Source organism: Serinus canaria, chromosome 3 (genome assembly GCF_022539315.1).
Source record: "Serinus canaria isolate serCan28SL12 chromosome 3, serCan2020, whole genome shotgun sequence".
In the NCBI taxonomy this organism is placed as follows: Eukaryota; Metazoa; Chordata; class Aves; order Passeriformes; family Fringillidae; genus Serinus; species Serinus canaria.
In genome coordinates this window covers 102,077,816-102,101,633 of record NC_066316.1, presented here as the reverse complement: position 1 = coordinate 102,101,633, position 23,818 = coordinate 102,077,816, and the positions used below count along the sequence as shown (strand labels likewise).

General features: G+C 37.7%; 1 protein-coding gene across 4 annotated transcripts in view; it reads left to right on the top strand.

Annotated features, from left to right (window-relative positions):
• SMC6 (structural maintenance of chromosomes 6) overlaps nt 1-23,818 on the top strand; it is a 38,873-nt gene that overhangs the window by 4,284 nt on the left and 10,771 nt on the right. For 3 of the 4 annotated variants that reach the window (XM_050972566.1, XM_009095450.4, XM_018921000.3), the window contains exons 2-20: nt 1,450-1,598; nt 3,487-3,604; nt 5,605-5,710; nt 9,259-9,395; nt 9,955-10,016; nt 10,829-10,909; nt 13,521-13,622; nt 13,811-13,930; nt 14,018-14,113; nt 15,249-15,395; nt 15,756-15,844; nt 16,398-16,562; nt 17,287-17,465; nt 18,429-18,630; nt 18,753-18,867; nt 20,244-20,404; nt 21,372-21,507; nt 22,721-22,801; nt 23,428-23,598. In XM_050972566.1, coding sequence (XP_050828523.1) covers nt 1,455-1,598; nt 3,487-3,604; nt 5,605-5,710; nt 9,259-9,395; nt 9,955-10,016; nt 10,829-10,909; nt 13,521-13,622; nt 13,811-13,930; nt 14,018-14,113; nt 15,249-15,395; nt 15,756-15,844; nt 16,398-16,562; nt 17,287-17,465; nt 18,429-18,630; nt 18,753-18,867; nt 20,244-20,404; nt 21,372-21,507; nt 22,721-22,801; nt 23,428-23,598 — 2,412 coding nt within the window. In that variant the 5' untranslated portion in view covers nt 1,450-1,454. Of the gene's footprint in view, nt 1-1,449; nt 1,599-3,486; nt 3,605-5,604; nt 5,711-9,258; nt 9,396-9,954; nt 10,017-10,828; nt 10,910-13,520; nt 13,623-13,810; nt 13,931-14,017; nt 14,114-15,248; nt 15,396-15,755; nt 15,845-16,397; nt 16,563-17,286; nt 17,466-18,428; nt 18,631-18,752; nt 18,868-20,243; nt 20,405-21,371; nt 21,508-22,720; nt 22,802-23,427; nt 23,599-23,818 lie in introns of those variants that run through there. The other variant, XM_018921013.3, reaches the window with a different exon arrangement.

Below are 23,818 nucleotides of genomic sequence, written 5' to 3'. Positions count from 1 at the left end.
CCCACCCAGCTTTCTCACAGAATGTGTCACCTCCCTCAGGAGATCATGGTAGGAGCTGTTAGGCTGACCTGTATCAATTCTCTCCTGGATTATCCCATCTGTCCTGAAGGACAAGGAAGTGCTTGCTTGTCATCACCTGTATTCATGACAGGGAGTCTTCTGGCCTCCAAGCCCCCAGTGTGTTTCGACATGTGTTACCAATTTTGGGCATACTATGTCTCTAATGCTGGTCATTCTTTCCTGCACCAAAAATATTTTTTTTAAAAAATTATTTTTATAAATAAGCAGCCTATTCTTAGGTCATGTGTCATTCAGTGATCTTTCAACAAGAGTGAATATTAAGTACATTTATTGTCTCAGAATTTTCCTTGAACTGGTGCTGTGCATTAAAGTTGGTTGTCATCTTTCTTACAGTGGAGCTCTAAATGAAATTCCAGCAAAGGAAGCTGAGCAGAATATAATCCATTTCAGAAAAGTTTTGATGTCAGTAAAATGTGCAACTGATATTAGTTTTAGCTTGTTTTAGATACTTAGCCATACCTGACTTAACTGCTGACAAATAAAAAGATTGTGTATTGCTTTTGTGCAAATAGCACCTTGCTTCTACTTAGAGCAAGTATGTCAGCTTCTGTATTTTGTGTAGGTCTTTGGGTCTGTAGGTATGAAGAACGTAATGTGTCCTTTTGAGGGAATAAAAACCATGCCATAAGCGTATGATTACAGAAAATATGAGATTTTTGTATGTTTTAGTAAAGCTTGTTACTTTTGCGAGATTTGTTTCAGACCAGTCCTATTAGTGCTGGAAGTCTGTGCATTATTTATTGATTTGTAGAGAGAATTTATACATGTGTCCTCTGTATAGAGAGAATAGTTACCCTTTATTAGGAGCATTTTGTTTACTATGATCGTGTTATACTATCTTGTAGTGTAAGAAACAGCTCAGGAACAGTGCTATGAATCTAAATTTTCCTTTATTCTATTTTTATGTGTTCTGCATATTAATTTTCTTGGCTTTTGTCAACTACAAATAATTAATACCTTGCTTTTGGCCACGCAGTTGACGTCAATCAACTGTATTGATGCTGCTTATAATACTATGTTAGTTATGCACTTTTTACCACTAGTCTTCAATTCCATTGCTAACCAAAAACAATTCTAGCATGTATTCCAAAGTCTAATGTACCAAGGAAAACAGAATCAAGGTTGATTTTATTTATTCAGCTTGATGACAATAATGAAGCTGTGTTTCTTTTGTTTTGATGCAACTCCTTCAGAGTGAGCATAGCCTTAAATTACTGAGGTTTCGGTTCTGGGAAAGTATTTATTGCAATGTTTGCTGTGATTTTTATATTTATTTTACCAATGTAAATAATTTGGTATTTCTGTGCTATCACCTGTTGTCACCTATAAAACTGAAACTTATAATATTTCATTACTTTAATTTTTCAGTACTCATGGGTAAGAGAAAGGAAGAAAGTGTTCTAACTCCTGGGTCCCAGAAAAGGCAGAGAAAAGAATACACAGATGTACATAGTGATGAGTCTAATGATGAAGAAACTTTAGAATTCTCAGCTAATAGTGGTGCCTCTTCACAGCTGGTAAGTATAAAAAATCATAGAAATGAAGATGTAAGAAAAGTTCTGTCCCTGTTGAAACAAATGTCTTGGATGTAGGCATCAGTAGAACAAAGATAAAAGAAACTAGGGATAACTTCTTCTGTGGTGATGACTTCTATATGAGGCTATTCTTACCTTATTTCTTTTGGGTCATTTAGTTATAATAGTCAATAATAACATAACAATATTCTGATTTAATAGAAGGAATACTACTGTAGTTGTGAATAAATGAAGGAAATGGATTTTGATAGAACTATGGTATATTTCATTTATGGTTGTAGTAAAGGCAGACAAAATATTTGGAAAATTACTTATTTATTAAAAGAAGTGCCAAATACTTGTTTTGCATGGCTGACACGTTCAGATATCTGAAAAAAATCTGGTGTTTGAAATAAAAATTTTGATGGGAAATAAACTTGAAAACAGGAATATTATTTTTTTTCTGCTTTTCTTTTAGTAGTTGAATTTTAGTTTGATAGCAGACTAAAAAAAAAGATTTTTGAGATTGTAAATACTGTCCTGTGTATTTAGATTGGACTTTAGGAAACATTTCTTTACCAGTGCTAAGACACTGGACCAGGTTTCTCTGGGGGTTTGAACCTGTCTGGGTGCGAGGTATGCACCAAAACCACTGTTTCACTGCCCTCCTTTCCTGGATGGGGGAGAGAAAATAAAACAAAATGCTTGTGGTTGAGATAAGGGCAGGGAGAGATCACTCCCCAGTGACTGTCACGGGCAAAACAGACTCAGCCTGGGGAAATTTAACTGAATTATGTACAGTCAAATCAGTGTTTGAGAGATAATGAGAAATGAACCCAAATCTTAAAACACCTTCCCTCCACCCATCCTTGGCTCCTCTTCACTCCCAGTTTTCTTCTCCCCCCAGCCCAACAGCACAGGGGTATGGGGGCTTTTGTCAGTCAGTTCATTACATGTTGTCTCTGCCACTCAACTCCTCTTCAGAGGGAGGACTCCCACTCATTCTGTGCTCCAGTGTGGATCCCTTCCACAGGATGGAGTCCCTCAGGAACAGCCTGCTCCACTGTGGGTCCCCCGTGAGCTCACAAGTCCTACCAGCAAACCTCCTCCAGTGTAGACTTCCCATAGAGTCACAGCCTCCTTTGGGAATCCACCTGCTCCAGGACAGGGCTCTCCATGGGCTGCAGGTGGATCTCAGCTCTGATGCCTGGAGGACCTCCTGCTCTTCCTTGGTGTCCGCGTAGCTGTTCCTCTCACATATTCTCACTCCTCTCTCCTCTGGCTTCAGTTGCTGCAATTGCAATTTCCCTTTCCTGGCCCCTAGCCTGGAGGCACTACCACTGTTGCTGATGAGCTCAGCCTTGGCCAGCAGTGGGTCTGTCTTGGGGGTAGCTGGAGAATGGCAATGGCTCTGTCAGACATGGGAAAGCTTCTGGCAGGTTCTCACAGAAGTCACCCCTGTAGCTTCCTGTTCTTGCTACCACAACCCAAAGCCAGTTCAGCATCCTTGAGAGGTGGTAGGTGCCCCAAGCCTGTCAGTATTTACAAGACATTTAGATAATGCCCTTGGTAACATGCTTTGACTTGGTCAACCAACTATTGTGGATCTATTATCTTAGTATTTTATGTTGTATTGATGGTAAGTTAGTAATAGGGAGAACTGTAAGTTATGTGTGAGAGATCAGCTTTGGTAGCTTTTTATTTTAGTAAATACCTGCTCTGTAGAAAGTGACTTTACACAGTGTTGTGAAACCCTTCTGTTTCCTTGTGGCTTGTAACAACCAATGTTTTCTGTCATACTGTCATTTTAATTCTCATTGTGTTTAAAATGTATAAACTTCATCTCATTAAAATGCATATATAACTTGAGTTTTAATTGTTCATTCTTTAGTCTGACGGTGAGGTTGGGATAATTGAAAGTATCCAGCTGAAGAACTTCATGTGCCATTCAAATCTAGGGCCTTTTCAGTTTGGATCAAATCTCAATTTTGTTGTTGGAACCAATGGAAGTAAGTATTAATTGCATAGAATCTTTGTCAAAGAACACTTCTGTTAATAATGTAGAAGATGTAGTTTCTTTATTTGAAAAAGAATTACTGGCCATCTTTCACATGTGGACAAGGATTCACTTTTGAAATGAGGTACCACACAGGTCTATCCCAGTAGTTAAAGGCTGGTGAATTAGGTCTTAAAATTGGAGATTTTTGCAAAAGATATTGTAGGTATAAATATTTTAATAGCTAAATAATGCACAAATTTTTATTTGAACTAAATATACTTACATGTTTATTACTAAATGCACTATAATTGTCCAAGTGCTTGGAGTGCCCATCACTGGAAGAGCCACAGTGGTTGTCATGGGGGGGTTGAAGTACTGCTGATAGTTGCATAATGCTAAACTTGATCTGAAGCACATTCAGCAACATCCTGCTTCCTGGTGGTTTGAGCTTCCCGAGAACATCCAACATTTTGACAAGCTGTTGTGGTTAGCCTGGAGAAGGGGGAGAAGGTGCGTCCTCTCCAGGCTGGCTCTGGGAGAAGGAAGGGTGAAAGGTGTAATTGTGGGCGTTTGCCGCTAGATGGCTCCCGCAGCCCAGGGTGAGGGGGTGCCGAGTGCACGGACCAGGCGAGTTTCCCGGCCAGCAGATCCGTCATGCCATTTATTATATCATATCTTATCGTGTCATATCAGGTCATTTACCGTATCATATCTTATCAGCCAGCATTGCAGAGTACTTCAAAATTATAGCCTTAGCCCAGGCCCCAAAGGTGATAAACACCAAAGTAGGGAGTGACTGCTATGAGGAAGGTGTTACATAATGCAGCTCTGAGAACCAGCACAACAGCTCTGAGAGCAAATAAATTAGCATTGTGGTCAGCAGCTATTAAGCTATTACCAGGAATGATTAGAGCAAATTTATTTTAACATACTCTGGTCAGTTATATCAACCCTTTGAGCCCCACATTGGGTGCTAGAAAGGACTGTTGTCATTTAATCCCTTTTAGCAGCTAAATATCATGCAGCCACTCACTCACTTCCCCATGTCCTCCAGTGGGATAGGAAGAAGAATTGGAAAAAGGTAAAACGTGTGGTTTGGGATAAGAATAGCTTAATAATTGAAATAAAATAAAATATAATAATTACTGTAATGAAAAACAGAAAGAAAGAGAGGAGTAAAACCCAAGAGAAACAAGTTATGCATAATGCAGTTGCTCACAACCAACCAATCCGTGAGCAGCAATCACTGGCTTCTGGACAGCATCCCCCAGTTTATGCACTGGGCATGATGTTGTATTGCATGGAATATCCCTTTGGCCAGTCTGGGTCAATTCTCCTGGCCAGGCTCCTTCCTGCCTTCTTGTGCACCCCTCAGTGGCAGAGTATGAGACACTGAAAAGTCCTCAACTTAGCTACTTAGTGCTAAGTAAGTGTTGTGCTACTTAGCAACAACCAAAACATGAGCATGTTATCAGCATTATCATGCTGAACCCAAAGCACAGCACTGTACAAGCTACTAGGTAGTAAAGGAGCTCTATCCCAGCTAACCCAGGACATAGAAACTATTATAGGAAAAAGAAGTGATACCTATTTATACAATTTTGTTTCTTCTGGAGGAAGAATTTAAAAAAATAAACATAAATTTTGAAAGAGAGCTTAAAACCTTTCAGATAGTTAGATAAATGTTAATGTCTGTTTGATTTTTTTTGTTGTTGTTGTTGTATATGCCTTTTCAGTATGTTTTTTAGAAAGGGGAGGTTGCTTCCTTCTGACTTAGAACAGGGTGAATCCAAATTGCTAAATAGGAATAACAGAAGTTTGGGTCAGCATGTTGGGTTTTTTTAGGGAGAATCTTGAAAATGGCAGATACTTTACTAGCATTATATGTTCAATATGGACAGAATTTGGACTTCTAATGCATGAATATATAACAAGTCAAAAACTGTAATATGGGTGGAGTAGAAATTACAATATCTTCTCTTTAAAACCAGTTCAATGCTTCAATTACAGGTGGAAAAAGTTCTGTATTAACAGCACTAATTGTTGGACTTGGTGGAAAAGCCACTGCAACTAACAGAGGTTCCTCCTTAAAAATGTTTATTCAAAAAGGAGAGACGTAAGTTAAACTTTAATCTAAAAGTTGCATTTGTAATTTGGTGATTGTCATTGAGGTTAGCTTATGAGTTTTCTGTTTATGCTAATTTTCTGCATCTTCTTGTGAGATCCAACAGACTTGAATAAAGAGGATAATGGTGAAGAGACCATATTTAAACAACATTCTCCCCTCACAAAAAAAACCCCAAACCCTGAAAACAAAAAACTTCAGAAGTTTTACCACTTGTATATCATTACTCCTGAATGTTGTATTTTGAAACCAACTGGAAATTAAACTCCAAACAGCTGGTCTCTTTTCTCTCCAGTGAGAGAGGGATAAAGGTGGAGATTATGTGTTGAAATAAAAACATGCTGAAAAAAGCCATCAACGAGATAAAGGAAAAAAAAAAAGTAACAGTTCCAGTAACAGCAACAATACTAAAATCAACAGTGTATTAAAGAGGGTGATTACAAGCAAAAAATGCTCACTGAGTCTGATGCAAGGCAACTGCACTACAGCCCGAGTCAGATACCTCCTGAGACAAAGAAGAAAATGGCAAATGGAAGTGTCTGTGCCCATGTTGTGAAAAAAGGAAGCTATGGTGGATAAATCATCTGCACCCACACTCTCTCTCCAAGCCCAAGATAAGAAAAAATGATGACACAACAACCCCATCGTAGGACTGGAGCCAGCCCAGTGCTTCACTGCTTCACTTTCTCTGGAGTAAGGGAACAAAATGGTGGCAGTTCCCCTTCGTGTTCTCCTTCTCTTCCAGTTGAAGCTGCATCCCCAGCGATGATGTGTGGGACATAGAATAACAGCACTCACATGGCTCCAGGCTCTGCCCCTCACAGTAATGGCAGGAAAATTATCTCTGTCCTGCCTGAAACTGGGACACTGAACTAGCTAACATAGTGATGTGTTCTCTGTATTCCCTGCTTTTGTGTATTAAATTCCACTCTGCCACTTTGGAAAAATGGCGTCAACTACAAAAATTCATAGGTGACTAGTTATCATTGTTTTGCAAGCAGTGAGGTTAATTATTTTTCAGTCTTTCTGGTGATGTGAATGAATGTAAAGACCTTGATTTACAGCTGGATATTTGAACGTGCAAGAAGTAGATTCATGTCTGCTGTGAGATTGGGGATAATGTGTGTAGGGAAACCAATAAAAAGATAGGAGGTTTATGAGTTTACATTTACATGAAGCTGCTATTCAGAGTCATATATCCCAGTCTTTTCCTTTCAGAGGTGCTTAAGAGTAAAATTGTTGGTAGTACTTGCCTTATATGTGTTAAGTTAATGTTTCAGCACTCACTTGAGAAACAGGAAATAGGAATTTGGAACTGAAATCGCATCTCATCTTTTCTAGAATAATAGCTTAAGCATTCTGCTATATATTAGTTTGTTAGGCTGTAGAAGCCAGATAACTGGCTTCTACAGATATACAGACGCCAATTTGAAAAAAGGAGAACTACCAAAAAGCAGCTTGATTCTGCAATGTAAAATGAGGGCAATCAGATGAGAAAGGAAGATGGAAGAAATCTCTCACAAATACTTGCTTTTGGCTCATTATTTCGGTGAAACATAGGAGGTGCAAGCAGTCAGTGTATGGCAGCAGTGTGTCTGTTGTGGTTATGGAGAAGAGGGCTGGACTTTCTGGTGGTGTTTGATTCCATACCACCCATGTCATGGCAGGGCTGTGGTGTCAGCATGAGGAAGCCAGGGCTGAAAGCAGCTTTTGCTTTTCCCAGGTTCAAGGGAGGGGTTGTGTAGGTGTCAGGGTCAGCCCAGCAGACGTTGCCTGTCTCTGCCACTGGCAGTCTGTCTTGGTTTAAGAGACAGATTTAGGAAAAAAAACACTCTGGAATGAGTGTCTCCTGAAGAGAATGGCTTCAGTAATCCCTTTTGCCAGTGAGAAATTGAATACCAGCAGGTGAAAGTAAAAAAACCCTGTTTATTAACTTACAAAGTGCCTGCACAGCATGAAAAAAATTTGAATAAACGATAGATCCCCACCCACACCACAACAAAACAAAAACCTTCAGAATGCCAGGGGAAGAAATAAACAGTCTGGCTGCATGGCAGAGGAGGGACAAATGGTGGCTGGCTTTTGTCTCAGGGAAGAGGAAAAAGTTTGTGCAGCGGCTTGGGCAAAACAGATGAGAGCCTGTTGGCTGGTGTTGGTCCCCTCCTCATAGCAGATGAAGCTGATGGATTTTGGTGTCCTTTCTCTTGTTGGTTCATCTTTGCCTGAGGTTTTGGGTTGGCTGGAGTAGCCCCTGCTGCTGGTGTTGGTGATTATGTGATCTTGAACCAAAACCAAACTGAAACAGTTCAAGGAAAAAAAAAACCACAAAACAAAAAAACACCTGCAGAAGGATTGATACTGCTGTCCAGGGGAAAGGTGGGGTGGGGGGAAAAAGTAAACTTCTTGCTTAGCTACTAAAAAATCAAGTTAGCTATACAGCAGAGCAACTGCCTCTCTCTGCAGCAGCACCCAGCATGCTGGGGAGTCAGTCTTGAACACAAAGTCTGCACAAGAGCCCCCAAAGGCTCATGTCCCTCCTCTGGACCCACCTTAAAGCCACAGCAGCCATTTTTGGGCATAAAGCAGACAATAAGGAATAGAGCATCGTCATAAAATCACCCCAAGACACAGCCTCTTTCCCCTTCCTCTGAGCCATGGCTTTTCTGGTTTGGTGCTGAAAGACAGCACCGGCAAGCTCAATATGTCATTTAGAGAAAAAGGGAGGGAGCATGGAGTAGAGCAGCCTGGAGTAGAGCCCAGCCAAGCTGTGTGGAGCCCCAGCCACTGTGGCCACAGCACTGCAGCACTACTGCTGCCAGAATCACTGAGTGCTCCAGTCCTGCTTGTGCAGGAAAAGGGTCCCCTGACCTGATTCAGAGCCCTGTCAGGTCCCACCAGGTTTTGCTTGTCCCTGTTTTCCCATTGTTTTTTGGCTGGGGAAGGGGAAAGTTAAGCCTTGAGCATCCATGACATAGTGCTTTTGTTTTATCATGCACTACATGGCCCAGCACAAGGCCAGTTGCCATTTTGCCTTTGTCTGAGAAACCATTCCAGGTGCTGTCTTGGGGAAGCATTTTTGTGTACTGGTGAATACCTTTCTGTGGGTAAAACATTCTCTGTTTTGTACATTCTTACTAATACTGTTGTGGTTTTGAGATTTTGCAGTAAATTGTGATTTTGTCTTACAATCTGTTCTATTGTTTCCTTCACTGTGGGAAGGGGGTGGAGGAAAGGGGACAGCTTGAGTAGGTTTACTTTTCCCTTTACTTTTACTTTACTTCTGGGTACTGCTTTTCCCTTTACTTTCCCTTTACTGCTGGGTTTTAAACCAGCAATGCTTCTAATGCAGTTACGGCTCAAACCAAATAAATACGTGTTTTTCTGATTGGTGCTGTGACTGACTTGCAGCTGTGACCTGTAGGACACATGACAATTTGCATAGAAAATTAAAAAGTTCTGGTTTTTTTTTTGTTGTTGTTGTTTTTAGATTTGAAATTAATTTCAGGGGTTTTAAAATTATTTTTGTTATTTTTTTTTAGTTCTGCAGATATTTCCATAACTTTGCGAAACCAAGGAAGAGATGCTTTTAAACCAGAATTGTATGGTACCTCTATTACTGTGAATCAGCGCATTAATCAGGATGGAAGCAGAACTTGCAAACTGAAAAGCAAATCTGGTTGGTGGTAGTTGGCTTTGTTCTCAGTCTTAGAAGTTCTCTAAACTTGTTCATGGCTTTGAATGCCTTGAAGTTAGTAAAGGATGATGTTTTTCTTTTCATAAAATCAGTCAAGGATGATGACAATGTCCATTTTTCTTGTTTTTATCCCAAACTAAAAATATTTTAGTGTGCCAAAAGCAATTATGTATTTATTTAGTATGTCAGGTGTAACATTATGTATTTGCTTTTACAAAAATCTGCTTGTGTGATGAGGCTGAACCTAGTTTTTTTAGTCTTTTTTGAGGTTTTATTGAATTTGCTGATTTATCTAAATTCTATCACAGAGAGTTTATAAAGCAAAGGAGGACTTCAATTTTAAAGAAGTCTTTCTGTGAAAATGAAAATATATAGAAAAAATAATAATTAAAAAAAAAAAAAACCTAACCAGTGTTTCTAGTTGAGGACTAAATCTGTGTTACAAAAAGATGGATTTCATTTTTTAGATTCTCTGCAATGAAGAAAATACTCCAGGGCATTGTACCTGTTGATATATTTCCTTTCTTTTTTTCACCACTAGGGACCATAATTTCTTCAAAGAAAGAGGAACTCGTAGGAATACTGGATCACTTTAATATACAGGTAGTTGTTGCAGTGTTTAAATCCTGTGCAATTTAAGAAGACATTGGTATGTGATATTGTAATTCTTCAATTAAAAAGAAATGTACTACTGCTTAAAGGAGAGAGTTGGAAATACATACCTCATGCAATGCAGAATAGGATTCTGTCCCAGACAGATAAGTATTTGCTGTCATCTGTGAGCTGTGAGTCATGTGTCCTGTTGATAAAAGTCTTGACATATGTAGGTTTCTTTTGTATCTGAAGAGGTTTTTTCTGCTGATTATTTCACTTCTAGCTGTTTCAGAAACTTGAATGTGATTTTTCTGCCTAATTGATTAATAAAAGATCAGGTAGTGCATATGAAGTTTAAAATATTCAACTTACTTAGAATTTCAAATAAAAGAAATTTCAGTTAGTATGTATTGATTTTTATTTTGTGACAGTGTCTGTAGGAATATATGAGTCAGTTAATTGCATTTATTGCAATACTTTGATGCAGCAAGAATTTCTAATGCTGATTTTGTTAAATAAATGGAATTTACAGGTACTGATTTATAGAAGCCACATATCCTCTTGGAAGCAGTTCCTTAGTTGTCCTTGCTGTGGTTCTGTTTTATATTTGATATAGTTAAGTTTTTTAATTTTCTGTTTGTTACTGGTTTTGTTTGTTTTGGTTTGGTTTTTTTGAAGATGTGAGAGGATTAGCAAGCTTGATTTCACAACTTCAGCTTAGTAATAAGTTGCAAGACTGAAACAGAGTTGTCACTTTCATGGATTTGCAGTTACATGGTAACTTCTAATTAAAATAAAATAAAAATGATTTATTTTTGCAGGTAGATAATCCTGTGTCTGTTTTAACCCAAGAGATGAGTAAACAGTTTTTACAGACTAAAAATGAAGGGGACAAGTACAAGGTAAGAAATAAATTTAGCATAGTTGTAAAACATTAAAATACCAATAGCAAATTTTTAGAGCATTTGGAAAAAAAAAATCAAATTCCTTAATTTTAATCACCTGTTTTGGGTTAACTCAGGTAAGTAAATAAAAACCACACAACCACTCGTTCACTTCCCTTCTGTGCTGCCCCCAAGCTTGGGCTGGGGGAATGAGAAATGAAGAGTAAAAGTTAAAAAAAAATATTAGAGGGATGAGATAAAATTTGTGTGATAACTGAAGTAAAAGCTGGAAGGAGGGAGAAAGAAAGTGAAACAAAATAAGAGATGCAAATGGAATCACTCACCACCTCCTGTTGGTAGACTGAGGCTCAGCCAGTGTCCAAACAAAAGATGGCTAATCCCCCTAAACCCTCTCTTATCTGTTTTTTATTGATGAGCATGACTGTGCTGGTTTGGGCTGGGTTAGAGTTAATTTTCTTCGTGGCAGCTTGTATAGGGCTATTTTGTAGATTTGTGCTAAAAACAGTGTTGATAATAGGGAGATGTTTTTCTTATTGCTGTTTTTGTAACTGCTGAGCAGGCCTTACACAGAGTCAAGGCTTTTTTTTCTGCTTTTTCCACCCAAGGAGGCTGGAGGTGCACAAGGCTTTGGGAGGGTTCACATCCTGGGCAGGTGACCCCAGCTGACAAAGGGGATATCCCATTCCATATGACATCATGCTCAGCATATTGAGCTGGGGGAAGAAGGGGGAATTGGGGGGTGTTTTGAATTATGCATTTTTCTTCCCTAGTCACCATTAGGCAGGATGGAGTCCTGCTTTGCTGGGGATGGCTGAACACCTGCCCCAGGAAATGGTGAATGAATTCCTTGTTTTGCTTGGCTTGCGTGTGCAGCTTTTGCTGGGTTAAGTTTTTTTTAATCTCAACCCATGTGTTTTCTTGCTTTTACTTTTCTGATTCTCTTCCCTGTCACGCCACAGGGGAAAGTGAGTAAGTGACTGGGGCTAAACCATCACAATGACATTTTCTGAGATGGCATATCTTGTTAGCTGCTTGGTTGTATCATTTGCCTGGTTGTATACCTCCCCAACTTCTTGCACACCCAGCTGGTCTATTTACTGAGAGGGCAGAGTGAGAAAAAGGAGGCTTCAGTGCAACAGCTGAAATATGAGTGTGTAGTCAGTATTTTTTTGATCACACATCTAAAATAAAACACTATAACAGTTCTGTAAAGAAATTCAACTCCATCCCAACCAGAGCCAGTGCAGTATCTAATTGCACTAATCATCCACTTGCACGAACGATATTTTTGAAGATTCTTCTCTCTAAAGAGATGGATAAATTTAAATTTTAGGGCTCTTCTGAGTTAGTTCATTATTCAGAAGTACCCCTATCGGAAATGAGTGCTTTAAGTCACCCAAAGAACCACTGGCACAGGTATCAGCAAAAACAGGTTTAATATTGAAATGAAAATGTGGCTAGGTTCGTTGGCAAGGTTCACTCTCCTACTTACATAGATGCACAAGAGGAAAATTGGACTAAAACCTGAAATCAATCAATCTAAAACTAAAATTAACCTAAAATGATCTGTGCGGAGGTTGGAATGGGAAAAAGGTATAGATAAAAAGGAGTAAGGGAGACCTTCCCATTAAGTCTCAAGGTTCAGAATGAATCCCCTTGCCAAACATAGCTCTGGACTTGACCACAGTTTAGGCCTAAAGGTTTTGACAGTGCATTAATTTAACAGTACTTAATTAGTAGCCTACTTTAAACAATTTGATAGACAATTCTTAGAGAGTTTACTATAGCACAATGGTAACTGACTCATAGGCCTAATTTTCTTACTCATCTAAGTACTTAAGAATCTTAAGAAACATTCATAATACAGTTGCTATACCAGATGCACTCTGGTATGTAAACAGACCTAAAGATTGTGTACAAGATGTATACCTGTGAAAAGTTCCCCTGCAACTCCGAGAAGTATTCATGTCAAATGCCTTTGGATCTTCTCAGCAGGTGAAGAGTTGATCCCTGAGGAGTGGGGGTATCAGCCCAGGCTCTGTCAGCTTCTGGCAGCAGTCTTCCAAGTAAACTTGAGAGTACTCTGGCTCACAGTGGTGTTTCACTCAGAGAGAGATGCTGTCACAGCCCACTGTGGTCCAGGAGAGCTCAGTGGATCTCCCTTGAGACCATTGTTTATAGGGTCACAAGAGGGTTGTAATAGTAATTTTTCACCCTGACCATAATTCTAGTCAGTAATTTTCTGTGAAAATCCGGTAACAAAAATGTTGTTCTATTTGGGTTTTTAGTCAGGCAAGAAAAACAAGTTTCAAAGACTCTTCATTTAGAAAGAGGAGCTTGTCAGACAGTGTAAGTTCCTGGGAGTAGAGAGTGTTTCTGATAAACTCAAGAGGAGCTGAGCCCAGCTTCTGTTCATCAAGGCTGGGGCTAACAAATACCACAGTGCAGCCTGAGGAGGGGGTGGAAGTTGTACCACCACAACCTGGCCAGTTTTTTCACTTTGGATATCATTCAGCATACAGGGATGTTGGGATGAATGTTGTAATTATTTATGGTCCACTTAGATATGGTGGTGATCTCACACCTGCATCTTTTTATTTCTTTTCAGTTTTTTATGAAGGCTACTCAGCTGGAACAAATGAAAGAAGATTATTCATTTATCGGGAAAACTAAAAAAAATACCCGTGTTCAGATAGAACAAGGGGAAGAGGTATGTAAAAGTTAAAGTAATTATTAGGACAGATCTGAGCAGTGAAGGAAGTACAGGAGTTATACTGCATAGTTTGGTTTTATTAGGTCTCAGTGACATTAAATTTCAAAAACCCAAATCTTTCCAAAATTTTATATTATATCACAGCTTTTTGCAGTCATGATTGAACCCCTATTTTCTTTTTTAAGCGTCTTGAAGAACTTAAGCAGCTTTATTTGGAAAAGAAGGAAATTTTCAAAAGCATCGCGTCTGTGAATGAAATGCAAAATCGTCTCAAAGATTTGAAACATCAAATTGCGTGGGCAGTGGTAAATGTCTTGCTAAAATATGTTTGTTCATGTGAAATGTGCTTCATTCCCAGTCTCCTGTGCGTATGCTAACATGGGCTTCTTTAGGTGAGTGAGATGGAAAAAGAAGTAGAGCTGCTCAAAGAAGGTGTCAGAGCTGAAGAAGGAAATACAGAGCTCCTTCAGAAGGTCGAAGAATGCCAGGTACGTATATGGTCTAAACCATGTAGCACTCTAGCTGTAGTCACCCCACAAATCTGAGATCTCTTGTGAAGGTTTTCATGGGTATCACTGCCTTTAGAAAAGAGCAGTGATTTCAGGAGACATCTGGGAGTTTCGGGATGGTTCTTAAGGCTTCTGTAGGTAGCAAGAAAGAATAATTTTGTCGTACATTCTGATTCACATATGAAACACATTTTGTGCAGAGAAACAGGCATCATTATTTTGAATCAAGAATCATAGAATAGCTTTCATGGGAAGAGATCTTAAAGATCATCCAGTTCCAAGCCCCCTGCCATGGGCAGGGACACCTTCCAATGGATCAGGCTGCTCAAAGCCCCATCCCACCTGGCACTGATAACACTTCCAGATATGGGGCATCCCCAGATTCTCTGGGCAGCCTGTGACATTGCCTCACCACCCCCACAATAAAGAATTAATTCCACATATCTAACCTAAATTTCCCCTCTTTCAGTTTAAACCCATTACTCTTTGTCATATCAATACAGATAATGAAGAATCCCTCTCCAGCTTCCTTCACTGCCCTTCAGATACCAAAAGGCTGCTATGAGGTGTTCATGCAACCTCCACTTCTCCAGCCTGAACAGCCCCAAAACTTCTCAGTCTATTAAAACTCCGCCAAACTTTCTTTGTTAGCACTTATTTTCCTTTTTTAAAAAAAGGTTTTTTTATGGTTTTTTTTCTTTCTTTTAAAAGGTATGTGTTTCACAATTTCACATTTTTGCTTTACAGTCAGCATGTCTATGTAGCGATGAAGGAACATTGTCTAGATGCTGGTTTCATTTCTTTTGGTGTCATGGTACTTGACCTTATTGTATTTAAAGTCCTGTGTTTGAGTAAACCTTGAGATAGAAAAAAAGGTTGCTGTCTGTCACAGATTTGGTAGTCTGTTGATTTCCCAAGAATGAACATTTATGAGTTTTCATCTTAGCATATCCATGGTGGCAATGTCTTGCTCTTTTTTTTGAAACCCAGCAGAACTCAAACAATTGAAATGTGTCTCATGGATTCTTTTGAGAGATGTTTGTCTTATAACATTAAGAGCTTTTGAAGAAAATTTTGTTCCATTACAAATTGTTTTGTTGTTTTTTCACCAAAGGCAAAAGTGAATGAAGCAGAAAAAAAGTACAAAGCAATACAAGACAAATTGATAACAGTGAGTGAAGAAGCACAAGACCTTCATCCTCAGTGTATTTCTTTGAAGGCTGAAGTGCAGGCAAAAAGAAAAACAGTCAATGAAACTGAGGTAGGCAAAAAAACCCCTTTCAAAGTTAATACAAATTTAAAGCTATAAACTTGTCCATGCTCTACCCATCTCTAATTCTACACCTGTGTCTTAGCTTCTTGAGTCCATGGTGAGTTCAGAACAGGTGCAATTTCCTGCCTGACTGGCAAGTAGTGACTGTTCAGGATCCCTAGTGTTTATGCCTTTACATAGTCACTAAACAGTGTTAAGCTTAGGTCAAAATAAATAAATAGATGTAATTTTTGAAAATCAAGTTATGTTTGTCTGGTTTGGTGCAGTTCAGTATTTTCTCAAAACTGTAGTTCTTTCGGAAATTATTTCTTCTATTTCTTAAACTACTGTATCCTATTTCCTTGATAGATCATTTATAATCGTTCCAAAACAGAGTTAAAACGTCTGGAGAAAGACAGTGAACAGCTACATAAACGAATTGAGGAACTGAAAAGCTGGTAAATACAGATACAGTGATTTTGGTGCATGTTTATTAAGATCTAGGTTGAAAAGAAGTGAACTTTTCTGATTACTGAGAAAACCTGCAGTAATAGAAAATATTTATTTAGTCTTTAGCAGGGTCCAGTTAAATACCTGAATATTTCTGATCCTGCTTCTTTCCATACCAAAATTTTGACTAGAATGTCAAAAGAAGAGGCAGTTTGATGTCAAAAGTGGCTTTTCTTTGTTTGTTTGGGGTTTTTGTTTGTTTGTTTGGGTTGTTTTGTTTTGCTTTTTTTTTGGGGGGGGGGATAATTTATATTCTCTAGCTTCCATGTAAAACAAATATGTCTTAAACTAAATGCAATAAGAATGTAACTGGGGGGAGTTACATATGATTAGAAGTTAAAAAAAATTAAAATGGGCATTATTGTTATGTATATTTTGCAACTTAGCAGAATCTTAAATGTAACTGATGAGTAAATCTTCTCTATGCTGCAGATAATGAAATTCATGTCACTTGTAAATCATCTGTATGGTTTTAAAATACGGACGTATGTTCTTTTCTAGTGCTAATCAGGTTTCAGAGCCTGAGAAATTTGAAAGACAAAGGAGAATTGCATACTTAAGGGAACAGTTAAAGGCATTCCATGATGAAGAAATAATGATTGGTCAGCAGTTGGATCAGTTTCAGCAGGCTATATCTAAGTGTAGGGAAGATCATTCTAGACTCAGGTAAGTTATGCTTTTTGAATATAATTGTTTGCCTCTGTTTCAAGTTAGAGAGAATCCCTTCTTTTATGTATCCCTTTTAATGTACCTGTGATTCCTGAGGTGTTAGGCTCCAGTTTATTTTTCACGTTATAAGAGAATAGATGCTCTTAGGAGTAATTGCTGCTTCTATAGGTAAGGCAGATTCACAGAGGGATTTGAGGCAAAGAGATTCAAATATGAATTTAGCCCATACTCAAGACAGAAAAAACAAAGCACTCTGGCTTTGATTTGGAGAGCTGAACTCGAACAATGATTACTGAAGGGGATTATGGCAATGTAAATTATTGTCTTAAAGGATTTGAGAATTGTTCCTTATTGTACCTGGTGTATTAATTTAAATGCCTCTTATCAATTATTATAACCAATGCTTATTGTGTGTTTTGCTGAAGATCTTTGAAGACAGTGAAATTGAAACAGATAATTAGAAATAAAATAAATTTATTATAATTTGTCAGAAATAAAAAAGTCTTATAGAACTGTTGCAAGTAGTAGTTTCCTCTATTGCTTTTTTTCCCCTCTTGTTTCTTGAAACTATAAAAATGCTACTGCATCTTTGTACCTAGCTTGACATTGAACTACTGATACCTTGATACAGAATTCTATTAGTAATTGAAAAACAAGGCTTTATAATTATTTTAGTGCACTTTAGGCTCTATAACTCCTGAAAAAAAATATGTTATCTTAGGAGAGAAAGAAGTGAAGTGCAACAAGCACTGGATGGCCAGCAGAAGCAGCTGAGAGACCTGAAAGATAGTAAAACAAACACTTTGAAAAGATTTGGACCACATATACCAGCATTTCTTGAAGCAGTTGAAGTAGCCCATAGACAAGGACAATTTAGAAAGAAACCTCTTGGACCTTTAGGTAAGAACAATTTCTGAAACATGTTTTCTCATGGGACATTTTTGTATGGTTGCTAATGTAAGTAGTGGTCTTTTAGAGTTCTTTAAGGGACTTCAGAAATATCTTTTTCTTCTGTACTTCCTGGACTAAAGGTTTTACCCTGCTAGGTTATCTTTTGCTTCTGTTATGCAGTCACTAACATCTAGTGACTTTCCTCAATTCCCAGCCATTATTGTTGAGGTATTTTACAATGGTAAACTTTAAGTGCATCCCTCCAACTCCCCTACATCCTCAAGTCATCAGAAGCTTTGACTGCTTGTTCCTCAGTGGATAGCACTGTCCAGATCATGGACAGATTTTGTTCAAAATGTCCAGTGGCTGACTTGTGTGTTTCTCAGACTTGAGATGTTTGGAAGGAACAGGTCTGACAGACACAAATGAGATTTTCTTGGGAAGCTGGCTTTTATTTTTCTTCTGTCCAGCTCTGACAATGGCTGTTATTTTCAGTTTGTGAATGGGAGGAAAGGTTTCAGCATATTCTTGATGTAAAGTGCATGGCATTTACTGCAGGGTAAGAATGTGTGCTACTGAAGACAGGTGATATAATGAAAATCTTCATGTTTGTTTAATTTGCAGTATAATCGTTCCACTGCCTTCATCATTAAAGCATTAAATTGTTGATAAGCTGCCTTTGCCTTGATATATTTCTGCTAAGCTGCCATAAAATTGCTACACTAATGGAAGAAAATACAGGCCTGTATAGTTATATGTAGGTGTCTCTAGGCAGAGAAATTATATGTTTGTGTTCTCAGGCCTGTTGTAAAGTCTTTTTAAATTTTTTTTCTACCTATAAGAAAGGTTTATTTTAGACTCTTAAAAAAACCTGCAATACAACAAAACAAGAACCTTGAGTGGTAAAAATGCTCCACTGAATGTTTTGTCATGGAACACAGCACCTAAATCTTGCTTCTTATGTTTATTTAGGTGCTTTGATTCATCCAAAAGATCCTGAACTGATCTTGGCTATTGAAACCTGTTTAAAAGGCCTTCTTCAGGCATTTTGCTGTGATAATCATAGCGATGAAAGAACTCTTCAGTTACTGATGTCAAAATATTATCCACGTGGACACAGACCTCAAATAATTGTAAATAAATTTCAGAATAAAATTTATGATACTAGTCAGAGGTAAGTATGTTTTGAATTTTATTGCTTAGCCTTGATGATTGAAAAAAACTATTTGCAGTTCTTTTTTTTTTAAGAATCTCATGTGAGTTTTATGAATGCTGTTTTTTTTTTCTTTTCTTCAGAGCTGTTCATCATCCAGAATTCCCAACAGTTCTGACAGCATTGGAAATAGAAAACCCAGTGGTTGCCAATTGTTTGATTGATATGAGGAGTATAGAAACAGTCCTGCTGATTAAAGTAAGGCTTTATGCTCCCTGTTGATCTTTAAAGAAAGAGCATGGAGCATTTATGGTGTCTTCACTGGTAGTGTCTATAATGGAGAAAAGAGGTAGAGGAAGTTTTGCTTCCCTCTCTGCCCCATGTGTTTCAGGATCTTCCCTGTTTATTTCTGGGTTGTTTGCCACTACCTTTCTGTGCCTCTAAGTGGTGTAATTTCCCAGTCTAAATAGTCCATGTGTGTGTAGTCAGCCTCCTAACTGCTGGCTCTGCCTCATGTCTCTCTGTTACTTGGTGGGTTCAGGATGTGCCGCTTTTGGGTATTCCGGGAGTTACCAAAATTTCCAAGCTGCCCTTACCAGTTGTACCTAGAAGCGAGTAGCTAAGTTTTCTGGCACTATCTGATTTCTGATCTTAATTGATTTTTGATTTTCTTTTAGTACTGAAGACACGAGCTCCTGCAGATAAGATTACAGATAAAATGTTCAAAGATTTTTTTTAAAAACATATACACCTTATAGGTGTATATGTTTTTATTTAGAGAAGGCAGGGTATTCTCTAAGTAAGCTGAACTAATGATACTTACTTTTTGTGAATTTTATTTTTCTCCAAAATCTCTTGTTGCAGTTTATCCTCTGATATTCTTACTGGAAAGGGGCAGTTCATGCTCTAAAGCAGAGCTGACTGTTAATCAAGCATGGCTGACACTGAGTGGGTTATGTAACAGCTGAATTTTGTAGGCTTTTCTCATGGCAGGAATGTTGGGATCCTTCTTCCCTCTCTGCCTGAGCTAATCAGTGATTTTCTTAACATTATTACCTTTGAGCCCTACCTGAACAACTTCAACTGAATCTGAAAGAAGTATTCTGTGGAAAAATTGATACATTGGAATGGATAACGGGCTTGCCTTGGACAATGGCACTTGTGACCACTTTATCTGGCACTGTCAGTGTTGGGGTTTTTTAACATGTTTCCCTAAACTTTAATCAAATCTTGTTTGATGTCCTTCATACCTTGCTTTGGAAGCTTCTTTCCTCTATGTTTGTTTTTGACAGTTGAATATATCTGTGCGCAGTGACCTTCTGGTTAGGGACTTTTTTTCCCCAAGGCAAATTATAATAGACTGATTAGATTAGAGAATTCACAAATAAATGACCAATTAAACTTAGTGGGTTCTTGAGAATGTCTTACTCAACTAAGAAAAGTAGATTCTTGACATTATAGATAATTTTCACATTCTTTCATTATAGATAATTTTCACATTCTTTCATTAATGTTTTTCTTTTCATTTAGAATTGAAATTATTTCTGGGTGAAGACATCTAGACAAATTTTAAATTCTTATCTTTAATTATGGTTGCATTTCTGCTGGTATTACAAGGCCATTTTGTTTTTCAGAGTAGCCGTAGGGCTCGTGAGGTCATGCAGTCCAATCGGCCTCCGAGAAACTGTAGAGAAGCTTTCACTGCTGAAGGTGATCAAGTGTTTGAGCGGCGCTATTACTCTTCCAATTTTGTCAGACCCAAGTTCCTAAGTCAAGATGTTGAAGCAGAAATCAGGTTGGCATCTTGTAACATATTTGTAAAAAGTGCACTTGTTGGCATGAATTGCATATTTGTTCATTTGCATGTACACTACTCTCTAATTTCTCCATTTTCTTTCTGAGATTTACACTTCCTTTCTGAAATTCCAGAAAATTTCAGTGCCTTTTTGTGATAAGAACAAACTTGCGCTGTATTTAGTTATCTTTCACCTTGTGGCATGTAGATCTTACCCACCAAGCGGGGATTTTCTGTGCTCAATACTCCAGGAAATCTAGCTACCTTCTTTTGTATGCTTGGTCAAAAAGAGTATGGAGTCAAGGCTGTTTCTTTAAAGATATACTACTGGAACAGAGATGTCGTAGTTTATTGCAAGGGAGGCCTGACTATTCAAACCAAAGTTGTTAGCACATACCCTCCTGTTGGTTTCAAACTTCGCATCTCTGTTTCCTTAGGCTTTTGACTTCATTTGTGGTAGGTATCTCTGAGAATTCCCTCACCTTTTATATTTTCGGGGTTTTTTTTCTCTCATTGCTTTCAAAATAGTAGTTGGAAAAGCAAAATATACTTCAAAGATTACAAACTTGAGCTATCACCAATGAAATTTTTGACAATAGACTACTTTCATTTTGAGGCTCAGATTATATTAGAGACATATTAGGCAATTTTAGTATTAATAGCTGATATTATAAACTGAATTGAATGTTAAAATTTATTTTTATAAACTCGAAAAGTTTTAAATGTGTCAGTTAATTGTAGTTTGTTCATAACAATATATAATGAATTTCACTCAAAAATTATTTTAACTTTCAAAGTGTTACAGGCATTCCATTACCAATTTTGCTATGGGGGAATGATGTGGGCTAGTTAAAAAGGAGTGCATTTTTACCCTTTGTCTTGTCATGCATTTAATTTTTTTTTGTGTGTGTGTCACAAATAATATATGTGTTGTATGTAACACCTCAATATCACTTTGTTTATAAAGTCACTTGGATAAGGAAATTGAAAACAAAAGGGCACAGTTGGCAGCCTCTCAGCAACGCTTACATTCCATTGAAGATGAGATTAGGCAGAATGAAGATCATCTCTATGGTCATCGGCGACACCAAAAACAACTACAGGTAAAAATAGGTCCAGTGTTAGTTTTTAGAAACTCCTCTGTCACTCGTGCTCCGGGGTCGGGGCAGGAACAGGCGAGAGGCAGGATGGTAGCAAAGGCAAAGAAAGCTTTATTTAAAAGAACCGTGCGGTTTTTATGGAGTGTTAGGATAGATTCTCTTCTATTGGCTAACTAACAGAAATATCTTTCTCATGCACTGTCCTTGAGAGGAACAGAAAAATAAGGTAGAAAAACAGCACCTGCAAATTATTTATAGTCAACAGGTTATCACATCTTTCTAGCTCCGTAAAATTTCTCGCAAGCTGCTCTGAGAAACACATGCCATTTTTCTCTCTCTGTCCCATGGCATCCACACTCCTCAGTCTTTTCCTATTTCGTTTTGACTTCTGCAATCTCTCTGGAGTGCCTGCCTCTTTTGCTTTCATGTTTTGGGTTTTTTTTGTAGTACGCTCTTACAGATGAGGACAGAATGATAGAGGCCACATCAATCATTACATATGCTGTTTTTTCTGTTCGGTATCTTTCCCCGCCTTGTGCTAAATCTTACAAATTTCTACTGCTATTTTTGACACTAGTAGTAAGTTGTTGCACAGAAAAGACACTTGCATCATATAATGCTTCTGCCTCCTTTATTTCTGTTGAGCCTTGCCTCTTCATTCCCAGAATCTTGTTTATCTTCATGCTCTTCTGGTATATTCTTAACCGATCTTGAGACACTGAAAATTCTTATTTAAGTTCTCTAAATTTTAATTTCTTTATAAACCAAATTACAGCTGTTAGCCTTTTTCTGTGGTCTCTGGTACTTCTAGGTAGGATATATATTTTTGGTGCCATTGGTGCTCCAGGTAGTTAGTGTAAGCTAATACATAAGTTATATTCAGTAATTAATAAGTAAGAGGCAGCAAAAAAACCCCCTAGCATGCAGTCTGAAATGCTGAAGATAAATAGTTGGAGAAAACATAAAGTGTATTTTATTAAATTGTCATATTGAATGGAAATAAGATAACTTCATGAATTAAAGCACATGATTTTCAGAACAAGTTATATCTCATGAAAATGCATTCCACAGGTGGGTGTGAAGAGTTGTGTCTCTTGTTAGTCACTAACGAAGCTAAAAAAATACAAGTATCTTCTTTCCTGTGATGACTTGAATAAACAAATGTGAACTTTTCTCTTTAGTTAAGCTTCAGAACATACTTTCTTTTTCTTCCCAGGTAAAAATAAGAACAGCAAATGCAGAGATAGCAGATCTTGAAAACGTGGAAGAGCACCAGTCAGCAGACATCCATATATTAGTAAGAACAGATTATGCAATTATTTCTAATCAGCGTATGGATAATGTCTTTTAATGTTGGCAGTGCTTTGAAATAGGCAAAGTTGGATAGTGAGGAATGGAACACTTGCCATAATTCTAAACATTTCTGTAAATTGAGTGATTTTATTTATTTTTGGTGATTTAATTTTTCCCCAGATTTTGCAATATTTGTCTTTTAAATCAGAAAGTATTTATGATGATAATTCATAGGAATGATGTTATTTTCTAGGAGACAACAATTCACTTATTCTTCCTGCATTGCATTGTATATTGGATGTATATTGGCTACAGATCCAGAGGGAAGTTACCTTGTTCTTTTCAGTTTTTTCATCACAACTTCGAAATAAAATCCTCTTAATTTTCAGTCACATAAATATGAAGTTCCACTTTTATTTTGCAGTTTGATTTAGTGGTCTCCTACAAGATTTGTCAGTTCTCTTCTTGTCAGGCTTTAGTGACAATTACATTGAGCTGCTCCTGTTCTTACTAGAGTTACAGAGTACTTCATGTAATACTGTACCCTAATACTGATAGTAAAAAAATCTGGTACAGTAGCTTACAAATGTGTCTCTCTTTATTATTATTAAATTTAATACCTTTTGACAGCAAGACGAAGCTGAAGAAAATAAGGGTAGGATGGAATCTGTGAAACAAGACATGCAGCTACAAAGCAGAAAAATGGAAGAACTGAAAAACAGTCTCCAAGCAGCTGAAAAAAAATTAGAAGAGGTGAAAGATAAAATTCATCAAGTGGAAGAAATTGCTGGCCCAATTAAGGTAGCAATACTTTTATATTGTACTTTTGATTTGTTCCATTTGTGTGTCAAGGTGAATGAGGTTGAGAAGAGGTGAGGCAGGAGAACTTTTTATTGCCTGATATACTTAAGGTCTAGAAAATGGAAATGGAGCATTCCATCTAGAACATGTTGGGAAATAAGCTTGGCAATATGTTGAAGGTGATGTTGATTGTTATGTGTAGTCACTGTAGTGTTTTTTA